The 11719-nt window shown below is 30.7% G+C and overlaps 1 protein-coding gene across 2 annotated transcripts; it reads left to right on the top strand.

The window, feature by feature from the left end:
* Positions 1-6: 6 nt before the first annotated feature.
* On the top strand, positions 7-7313 carry LOC111087574. 2 transcript variants are annotated; one of them, XM_022394671.1, is made up of 3 exons: positions 7-186; positions 1165-1304; positions 5121-7312. In XM_022394671.1, the coding sequence occupies exons 1-3, from the start codon at positions 182-184 to the stop codon at positions 5483-5485; spliced, it is 510 nt and encodes a 169-aa protein (XP_022250379.1). In that variant the 5' UTR covers positions 7-181; the 3' UTR covers positions 5486-7312. The 2 variants fall into 2 exon arrangements, with proteins under 2 accessions (XP_022250379.1, XP_022250380.1); XM_022394672.1 differs by having other exon boundaries at positions 44-77; positions 5121-7313.
* Positions 7314-11719: the final 4406 nt, after the last annotated feature.

The raw sequence follows: 11719 nt of genomic DNA on the forward strand, positions 1-11719 counted from the left end.
AATATTTTGTTGTTGTTCAATAATATTAGCTATTAAGTGAGTGCACTCAACACAGCTAGGCTTGTAGCTAGAATGAAGTAAGTTAAAAGTTGATTGTGTGTTTGTCAGAAATATTTTGTTGTTGTTCAATAATATTAGCTATTAAGTGAGTGCACTCAACACAGCTAGGCTTGTAGCTAGAATGAAGTAAGTTAAAAGTTGATTGTGTGTTTGTCAGAAATATTTTGTTGTTGTTCAATAATATTAGCTATTAAGTGAGTGTTAGTGTAGTTTTATTAGCATACTACTGTGTTGCAATCTGTAAATTAATAAAATGGTGAAAAGAAAGAGAGTATTAATTGCTTATCATGTAAACTATAACTTTTTATTCAGTCAGATTCTGGTAATATGTTTGATCTTAGTAGGCTAGAAAGAAGATCTTTAGTGTAAATCATTGGTTTATTTATGACACTTTGCATGATGTATATCTGCTTCTGGTTAGAGAAGTATAGAGCTTATTGAAATGTAGAAGCATGAATGTTGCATGCTAAACTTGTGCCGTTTAAAATCTAATTGGAAATTCCACTTGATCGACTTGTTCATACTTTCTACCTGTGAAAGCTATTTAAAATTGATAAATATGAATAACAAGAACTTCACTTTTGTCAGATACAAACTTAAATCCTTAATTTTAATACTGTAAAATAAATTATATACCATAGCACAGATAGCTATTAGGGAAAGAAAAAATGCTAGAATATATAAGGAGATACCAAAAGTTACTAAAGATGTTAAAGGATATAGAGAATAAGTGTTCAAAGAAGAGAATATGTATGTTAGCACATGATTCAATCTTGTTGAATAATTATAAAGAGCAGTAGTTGGTAAAAAGTTATCATAAAAATAACAAGTCAACAAATTAGGAGTGCTTGACTTAACTAACTGAATAAGTTTCTTCTCTTTACGAACATGTATATTTATATAGGTGTAATTATTTCAAAACAAAGGATCATTAAACATATGTATGCTAGTTTTTATGTAATATCAAATATTGAAATCAGTAGAGATCTCATGATATTTAATGTAGGCTTTTATTCATTTTGTCATTAAAAATATTTGTTTAAAATATACTAATGCAGATTTATTAAAATAAAATGCTGTGGTTGTTATTCCCATTTGTTGCAGCGAATTGGTAGCTCGGACACGTCCTCATGCTGATAAGAAAACTGAACAAACTGACTGTGCTTTACAGAAGTCTCCAGTGCAAGATTGTTCAGAATGTTTAGAAGGAACTAGAAATCCCACCACTTCTGGTGATAATACTGGTGAGTTTCAAGAGTCTTGAATATTGTAATAACTACCCGTAAAAGATTTAAGAAAATGATTATTACTGGTTGGTTCTTTTCAAGAACACCCAAGTACTATATTGTCTTTAGAATTTTGCGAAGTTGGTTTAACTTGTATTTTAATAAGAAGTATATATCCTGTCTCTTACGTGATAAAAACTCTACAAGAAATGGAAGTAAAATTCTATAGACAATGTAGTACTTGGGTGTTCTTGAAAAGAACCAACCAATGATCTACAGAAAAAAAAGTTGGTTTAAGTTGTATTTCATTAAGAAGTATATATCCTGTCTCTTACGTGATAAAACCCTACAAGGAATGTAGTTTTTCTGTAGATCATGATTGTGATCATCTCTGTAAATCATGTTTGGTTTATAGTTGAGTACTCGAAACATTGGAAGTTGTTGAAGCTGTGTTCTTCCATAAACTAAACATTTTTTCTTTTTTGCTTTGCCATAAGTGATACAAGATTGGCTAAGTTTTTCAGTCATAATTGTAGTGAAAACAGCATTTGATATTTTTAAAATAAAGTAGCTTATTGAAGGAAGTATTTCGATTTAGTTTTATCATAAAATGATTATTTGATATTTTTTGTCTATAAGAAAATAAGGCTCTGGTAGTATCTTCAGAATGTACAAGTACTTAAAAATCCTCATGATTAAATGTTTGTGTTGTTGTTCTCACTTGTAACCAATCAGCTTGAAATTGTGAGAGGAAGATGAAAAGAAGTTAAACCATAATCTAAGTATTGTTAGCCACAGGAAATGAAAACTGCTTTAAAATCATGTTTTAGTTAAGACAGTAACTTCTTTCTTATATTACGTGACAGTGAACATGATCAATTTTATCTGCTTTTCTGTGCCTGTGTGCTTTTTCAAAACTGACATATCAGAAGATAGGTTTCAAGGTGAATTATTCAAAATTATTAGCAATACTCTGAAATATAACACTAACATAAAGAACATTTGAAGTTTACATAACAATAATAAAAATGTTAGTATCAAGGAGTTTGTTTTCTAATTACCAGAGGATTTTATAAGGTTGATATTATAAATACAAAATGCATTTTTCATTGTCAAGAGAGTCCATAGTAGACCATCACTGATAGAGAACCACCCATGAAAAAAAACAAACTGCTAATTTGTTTTTATACATTTCAGAGAAAAAGAGGCATTTATATTAGATCCAAGTTTATTAATTTGGCATACTTGTTATTGACTCAAAAAAATATACCATGTTTTGTTTATATACTTAAAATTCTTGAAATAGCACTTGCATGTCTAGAAGTAGGAGAAAACTCCTGGTAAACTTTGGAAAAAGACTCAGAACATAAACTGAAGTGTATATAAAGTATTGAGGGCTTGGTGTGGCCTATAGGTTAGGATGGCTGAACTTGAATCTACATGTATCTCATTGCTACAAAAACACCCTCTACACTTTGGGATCATGGATACACTATATGAGTGATGGTCAAATCCCACTATTTGGTCAGACAACAATAGCCCAAGAGTTAGCAGTGGGTACTGTTGACTGTATGTCTTCCATCTAGTCTATCAGTTCAAAATTAGATAATGTACAGATAATCCTCTATAGCTTTATGTGGAAATTCTGAGCATTTCTACACTAAAGAAATTAATAATTTATGTGATTCAGTCAGATATATTATGGGATGGTTGCTAGCTGGACCAAGGTCTGCAAGATTAACTTGGGTGATTTTCACGTGTGATTGATCCAAACTATGTGTTTGGTTAATACATCATTGAGAGTAATGCACCTTAGGATTTGGAAGTTTAGTGTGAGAAATGAGGAAATTTTAGGTGCTATTTGCATGAAGGAATTTGCAAATAATACTTCTATGTGATATAATATTAATGTTGTTTGTCAGTTCTATGATTATTATAGACTAAATTAAAAAAAAACTTTTATGTTGTAGAAATGTTACAGCTGCTTTTAAAGTACAAAACTGAAATATTTTTTCATACATTGACGTAAGCACTTTTCAGCCATTAATTTCAGGCCAAATAAACAAACTAAATAGATACATAATCCTTTTATAAAGAAGTGGAAAAAAATACTGTACCTAAATATTAAGGTTTATCTTTAATCTGAGTTCTAACTTGGTTTCATACTGTACCTAAATATTAAGGTTTATCTTTAATCTGAGTTCTAACTTGGTTTCATACTATGTCTATACACTAAGGTTTATCTTTAGTCCGAGTTCTAACTTGGTTTCATACTGTACCTAAATATTAAGGTTTATCTTCAGTCTGAGCTGCTGATTTGGTTTCATACTGTACCTAAATATTAAGGCTTATCTTTAGTCTGAGTTCTAACTTGGTTTCATACTATGTCTATACACTAAGGTTTATCTTTAGTCTGAGTTCTAACTTGGTTTCATACTATGTCTATACTCTAAGGTTTATCTTTAGTCTGAGCCGCTGACTTGTTTCATAATGTACCTATATACTAAGGTTTACCTTTAATCTTAGCTACATACTAAAGTTTACCTTTAATCCCTATGAAACCAAGTTAGAACTCAGACTAAAGATAAAGCCTTAATATTTAGGTACAGTATGAAACCAAGTCAGAACTCAGATTAAAGATAAACCTTAATATTTAGGTACAGTATGAAACCAAGTTAGAACTCAGACTAAAGATAAACCTTAATATTTAGGTACAGTATGAAATCAAATCAGCAGCTCAGACTAGACCTAACGTAAACTTGCAAGTCACCAGTACATTTTAGGAGTAATTTTTGTACCTGTGAATCCCAACTAAAATTCTTGAAATTCTCATGGAAAATTTCTCATTTTATATAAATAAATAAATATTTTCACCTCTTATGAAATTCCAACTCAACATCTGTGATTTATTTTTTCATCATACCAGAGTAGAACTGATTGAAAAGGACATGTTTTGAGTGTTGTTGAAACGATTACATCAGTTTCCAGTCTTTACTAGGATAATTTGTTCAGGAAATGTCATGTGGTCTGTTACACTTAACATTTGTAGTTTTATTCACTTGAATTGTTCAAATATTTTATACAATTGTTTTAGTTAATCTTTTATGTTACTTTGATAATTTTCTCACCTTGGTAAGGTTACAATAAGTGTCCATTTTTCAACTGTTCATCCTCCTGTTTACAGGTCATGATTGATAGACCTTGTAGAATTTCTTTATACCTCAGAATATCTAATTGAAAATTATGTAAAGTTTATTATGAACTAGTAAAAGTACATTTTCTAAAAAACATTGATTTTAACCAAAAATAAGACAATAGGTTAAGAAATTCCATGTCTCAGGCTTGAACCCAAGACCTTTGGCTTACGGGGCCAGTGTTCAACCAACATGAACTATCCAAGAGTACAAGCCATTCCCGTCTCTCCTCATTAAAAAAGACTTAGATTTAATATTTATTAACTTTCACCTTTATTAAACATGTTGAAGTTCTCTCACTTCTTTCTTGATGTATCCCTGGCTTCGAATTTGCAAAATGCTCTAAATGATTTGTGTAGGAGATGTATATACATGAATTAATTGTTTTCTTTCTTTTTTTTTCATAAGTTAGCGATCGGAAAATATTGGTAGCATTTTCTGTTTCACTAAGAAAAACTTTAAAGATATCAAGCAATTGAAATAATGGTTTACTTCACTTGTTAAAACCATCGCAGTACAAATAGGTTAAAATTTTTGTTGAGAGATGAATTGAGAACAGATTGAGAGAACTTATTTTGGTTCTCTCTCTCTCTTTAAAACTAATTATTTATTTATATAATCATTCTACTTAACAAACTAGGTTCTTTGGCCTCTGGTCAAAAGAAGCCTTTGCCACCACCCCAGAGCTCAAAACCAACTCTAAGGGGACTCGATACTAATGCTCAAACTAAGGCACTGCCTAGTTCATCCAGTCTCAGTTTGTGTACATCATCATCTTCAGACTTGTATCTGTCATTACCACTGCTGTCATCATCAACACATTCCAGTCAGTATGAAGAAGACAATGACGAAGCAGAGAGTTCTTGTAGACTGCTATCCGATGAACCAGATTGCGGGGGTGATTTTCCAAAGAGTAATACAAACAGCTATCCGCAGAATGCAGACAAAGAATACCAAAGTGACAAGTTACCACCTTCACCTGGTGAAGTTGGTTCACAAGATTGAAATAGTTTGGAGCAACATTTTTTTATAGCATTCACGTTTATTTTGTTTTTTCTTCAAAGTGATTGAGAGAAGTGATTATAATTTTTTTTATTTTTTTTTTTTTACAGTTTGGGTAAATTGTATTTAAGAGAAATTGGAAATTAGTTTGTTTTAAATTTGTTTTTTCTTTTTTTTACATTTTACAAAGACTGGGCTTAATAACCATTTCAAAATTGGTATTCTTAAATTTTCAGATTATGTATATTCAAAAACAACTGTCAAAGAACTTGTACTGTTACTTTTTTTTTATAGAAAATCATATTTGTTAACGAATGTAGAACGTTCAAAATTTAAGATTAATCTGTCTTTTTTGGACTATGATGGGTAAAAAAATGCAAAACAGAAAATTATATTACACTTTTCCCATTTCTTGAAACTTTAATTTATTGTATTTTCCGGAGAAACTACATTCAGGGCTTTTTGGTTAAGTATTTATTGGATTTAGTAATTTTAGAGCAAAAAAAATGGAACATCTAATTTCATCAGCTGCATGTAAGATTATTCGTAACTCTTTAAAGTGATGTAAATATGCTTGAGTTGGTATTTGTGTACAAGTATCAAGTTAGCTAATTTTTGATAAATGGGGTTCTGTTCATAATGGCAAATGTCTGGAAGCACAACAACCCACCTAACAGAAATGTAGAGTGTATACACACCTTATGACCTAAACAAAGTACTCAGTCCTGCATCACCATTCTCGGTAATCCAGTTAAGTTTTAAACTGTTAGCTCGCTACAATGTTATAAAGCTGATCATTTTTGTTTATAAACAAATATCAACTACTTTTGAAAACAAAACATATGTGTAATTCCACACGATTTGTAGCTTAGTGCCAGGTTATAAATAGTCTTTATAATTTTTACTGATTTTTAGGAGTTCTAAACAACATACAAAATTTTATACGTGATGAAGGTTCTTCAGTTTCAACCAGTTCAACAGAATAGTGACATCACATTAATATTTGGGCTGGATTATTTCTCTGTGTTGGTCAGGAAAATTGTGTGTATTCTAGACAATGGAACTGTTGTTATCTTGTGTTAGAGTTTGCTAGATTTTGTATTTTATTGAATATAAGATAAAAAAAAATAATAATAGTACTTAGATGTTACGAAATTCTTTAATGTTTCTTTGGTAACTACTGGTTAGGCTTAATAAATTTACTTAGTGCAGTAGTATAAGATGGACATTCTGAGTTTAGAGTACTTGGAGAAAAATATTTAAAAAAATAAACTTTGAACTTTTATAATTATATTGTATTAAAAAGTGTGGAATGATTTTTTGTAGGTTAATTGTTTTTATCTCATGAATCTTATCCGAAATAATGCTATTTTATGAGGCAAGGCCTAACTATGTACTTGTGTTAGCATTCTTCCACCTTGAGTTTAAATAAATACAATCAGTGACTATGATATACCTCGAAAGTATCAAAAGGCAGTGGCTGTCAAATTATTATTGGTCCTGACAGACCTACAGTTACGCTAAGACATTCGTAATATTTTCTCACGTTTTTAAAAACATCTGAGGAAAGAAGAAAAAAAACTGAAAAGTAGCTCTGGCTTTACTAGTTACTTTGAAGTACAGTATTTTTTGTCACAAGTATTTAATTTTTTTGTGTCAGCAGGTTAATTAACACCCATTATCACTAGTTTAACCTTCTATTTTTATTCTGAGTTTGTACAATCATCATCTGTTCTCACTTCATGTCGCTAACCCTTCCATAAAGTATTGTATTTGAAATTTTAGCATACCTTTTTTTTATATATATTTTACTGTTTTTTTTTCTTTTTTATTATTATAAATTAAACTGATATTTGGATATTGAAGTTTTGTATTTCAAATAGTCTTTCCTTTAAAACTAATAAATTGTATATGCTGAACACATTTGCATTTTTATTGTGGTAGATAATCGTGTTTTAATTCACTTTCATACTTTTAGTTTGTTTGTTTTTAAAATACAAAATTACCCTTATACTTAGGTTAGATTTATTTCGATAAGGGCCCGGCACACTTTCTAAAAACATTGCACAGTTATGCTTGATGTTATTCGTTATTAATTTACATAATACGAAGTACTGAAACTGGTAATCTCGCAGTAGGCGTGCAGTTACTTCTTTCCGTGGAGGCCGCCAGGTGGTTAGGACGCTTAACTTGTAATCTGAGGATAGCTGATTCGAATCCCCGTAACCGAACATGCTCGCCCATTCAACCGTGGGTGTAGTATATATAATGTTACGTTCAAATTTACTGTTCGTTGGTAAAATAATAGTTCGCGAGTTATCGGTGGGTGGTGTTTAGTAGCTACCCTCTTTTTAGTCTATCACTGCTAAATTAGGGACGGCTAGCGCAGGTAGCCCTCGTGTAGCTATGCGCAAAATTCAAAACAAACTTTCAATGTATACCAGCCACAAATTCGATATTTAATATATATATCGTATATGTTTTTTTTACAATGGAAGTTCAAAATACACTTAGGATAACCAAATGTAATGAACTGGATACTTGGGTACCCGTTATTATGATGCCCTTTCTGTACGTCAGTATGAGAAAGCGCATGAGTCTTTTAGTAGAAGTGTTAGCAAAACCGTGAATTTTATATTGAGAAAACGTTTCGTGATTGGATCAATTATTAGCGTAAGTTAAGTAATTTTTGTTTATTTCAGTAAAGAACTGATTATTATCATAATTATAATGACATTCCTTTATCTATAACGAAAAATCGGATAAACAAATAATGTCTCCAACACTTTGTAAAATAGCTCCAATTTTAGAACATTTAAAATTGAATAGAAAAATTGTCACAAAAAATTTTATATTTTAGTCTTTTATTACACACGCACAAAAAAACAAACCATAATTTCATTATAATGATGATAAACCAATAAAAAATCGTCATTTAAAGTAGTTTCAAAAGTAACGTCAGCGATAATTCAAAATCCACAAAGATTTAACGATTTCTTTGTTGAAAGACTGATGTTTAAGGAACGTAAGGGATCAATTTAGTTTTGTGTTTCTGGGCAATTAGCATAGGTTTCATCCACTTACCTACACCTAGATGGCGGCACCGACAAAAGTGTTATCTTTTATTCCAGTACGTGGGGCATGTTGCTTCGTCTATCGTTAAGGTAGCGGTTTACAATTAACAGATAGACAGAGCAAACATTATGTTTTTAAATCGCAACATATCACTAAGTTAACCGAGTTTCATCAGGTTTATTTTATATTATATATAAAATCTTTTATAATTTAAAAACTAGAAAGAGTAAACAATTTTTACGGATTTACAGAACAAACTTCTGTCCGTAAAATAGTATTATAAACAACAAATATATTTAACCGTCAACAAAGTTGCGACATTTAATTTTTACCTCTGTAGAATGGTTAGTAAACATTTACAGATATCCGGCTACTACGGATGTTATCAATTACACTAATAACTGTATGGAATTCATAACAGTATACAACTGTATAACTCTGTGAAGATTGGCTGTTTTCCCATTATGAATAGTGTTACGAGTTATATTTTAATTTTGTTATTAGCTAGAGAGTAGATCAAATAAGGATAGAATATTCTAGAAAAAATCACGGAAATGTCGTAACTTTGATGAACATCTAGAAATGAGATATCGGATATAAATGTTAAGTAGGCCTGTCGGTTAGTGAATGAACTGCGAAGTATTTGGATCAGTGTTCATTATCGTGTATATTCAGTTACTCGATTGATTAATCGTAAAACTGCACAAGTAAGTTTATCTTTAAATTAGTTGTAGTACCGTTATCGAGGTATTTCCGTTTTAACTTCGTTTTTAAGCTTAGACCTATAATTCATCAGTGTACTAGTGAAGTGTAAAAACTTAAGGACGAAGTAAACTTATTGGTTATAGTTACATGGACTAGACTTCAAATTATTTTCACATAATAACTTGAAAGAATCCACCCAGCGACAGAATTATGTTACAAAAAATGGCAGAGATTAATTTTAGATCATTATTATTTTAAAATATAATTCGATAAGAAGCTTTATAATCATAATTACCAATGCGAGATAATACTTGGTGTTTTTTAAAGTATTTTTCTGGCCTAATTATATATATTTATAATAAATTTAGTTTCAAGTACATGATGTGTCCATCTTGTGACAAAATTACATGCCTAGCAGAAAAACAAATTACGCTGAATTGCCTTTAATGGACCTGTTTTAAAAGAGCTAACAAAACAAAGGGAAATTCAACTTTCAAAAACTCTCGATGATTACTTACTCATAGTAACAGTGTACAGTTGTCACACGGATTGAAGAGCCTTAACTTTGTAAGTTCATTGTTGTTGATAGTAGTAATAATAAAAAAACAAAATAAAATATGAACGATTGTTCATTATTAAGCACAACGTTGCACAATGGACTATTTGTACTCTGCCCACTGCGGGTATCGAAACCCGAAATTTAGCATTGTAAGTCGTGAGACTTAACGTTGAAACACCGGAGGAGGAAGGGGGAGAGAGAGTGAAACTAATTGGGAAGCTTTTGATGTTTAGCAGTTTTGCTTCCGAAGCTTTAAAAACATTTAATTTTATTTCCCTGCTTATCCTAGGGGTGTATGGACAAAATCATAATCTAGGCCTAGTTTTGCTTATCGTCCAGCTCAACAGGATGTGGCTGATTTTATAGCCATTGGCAAGGTCTTTCGAGAGAAAAAGGGAGGCGTTTAGTTATGACTTGGAAGGACGTATATGTTATTTATATTAACATCACGTATATCTCTTAAAGTATTTTTTTTATCTTCAAAGAATGTTGATAAATCTTGAAACGGTATGACAACTCGTCGTGTGGATTCTTATTTATTGAAGTTTTCATCTATTAAATAAAAAATTACGAGCTCGGAATAGCATCAAAATCAATAGATAAGGATCTTCGTTACAATTTGAATTCAAAAACCAATAATAATACTTCAAAAATATTAGTTTTATCAAAAGTTGTTTAAGAAAAGTTTGATATTTCCATTCGTAGTTTTGATAATCAGCGGTAAGGTCACGAAAATAGATTTTACCCTTGCCTTGGACGAACTGAATACATAAATATTGTATTTGTGTACTGTTATTTTTCTTACGATTCATTAAGTTAGAAATAACAAACATATATCATTTTGTTAAAAAAAATAAAAATATTTATTGTTCCCAATCTTCTCGGCAGTAAACTTTTTTTTTAATTCCAATATCAACCTACATTACAAGCTTCTTTGGTATTATTAAATAGTTTTGGATACCAAGTCGAAGAATAAAAACCTGACATAAAGACTATGATATTATAAGTAAAAATCATAATTAAAGAAAGTTGATACCTTGAGCACTTGGGAAAAGATAGACTTTTCTATTCGGGTTATAAATTTGAAGTTGTAGAATTAAGAACTATCCCGATATATTCTTTCGCTTTTACATGTTTTTCAATTATCTTACAATTATTAACTTACGCATATATGCGATATTGTTTAATAATTCATTACCTTGACACACACAACAAGAACTTGTGTTGTCCATAACAATATGGGAGAATGCGCTAAGCTACTATCGCAAGCTCTTATAAGTTTCATACTTGGAGAAAAAAGATCACTAACAAGGATAATTATAAATCTAAAGTGGTGTCTATAAAAACTAGCTTAATCAGGAAATTTGGACGCCACGTGGCTCGCACCTGCATGAAACTGGTACTCGAACATTTCGTGACCATATGAGCTGATTTGACAGAGAATGGTTTATTTTGAATTGATAAATGTTTCGATTATGTGTTTATATGAATTGTTTTATATAACAGGAAAATATATCTTTGATAATAATTTACTTCGGTCACTTATTCTCTTTCACAAACACAGTTTGTATTTTTTATACTAAAGTTTTCTACGTATTTTATGTAGTTTCCTTACACAGGCTTCAAAGTACAAATGGGTGGCCATTACGTAAGCGTAAGATCCCTTTTATGATTGGTTATCCTAAATATGTTCACTTATAGGACAAAGTACCGTATTTTTCGGCGTATGAGGCACACTTTTTTACCCTAAAATTTGATGTCAAAATCTGCTTGCGTCCTATACACCGAAGGTATGAATAATATACACCTGGAAAAAAGTTAAGCACCCCCAAATATTTTTCAGGATTGCTTATTGAAAATAAGGTTTAATTTTCATGATGTTGAGCAATGTTCATAAT

Source organism: Limulus polyphemus, unplaced genomic scaffold (assembly GCF_000517525.1).
Source record: "Limulus polyphemus unplaced genomic scaffold, Limulus_polyphemus-2.1.2 Scaffold2327, whole genome shotgun sequence".
Lineage (NCBI taxonomy): Eukaryota > Metazoa > Arthropoda > Merostomata > Xiphosura > Limulidae > Limulus > Limulus polyphemus.

Bases quoted from the DNA above. Each gene is read 5' to 3' on its own strand.
- LOC111087574 (XM_022394671.1), top strand. The intron at 1,305-5,120 runs GTGAGTTTCAAG...TTAACAAACTAG, and splicing joins CACTTCTGGTGATAATACTG to GTTCTTTGGCCTCTGGTCAA.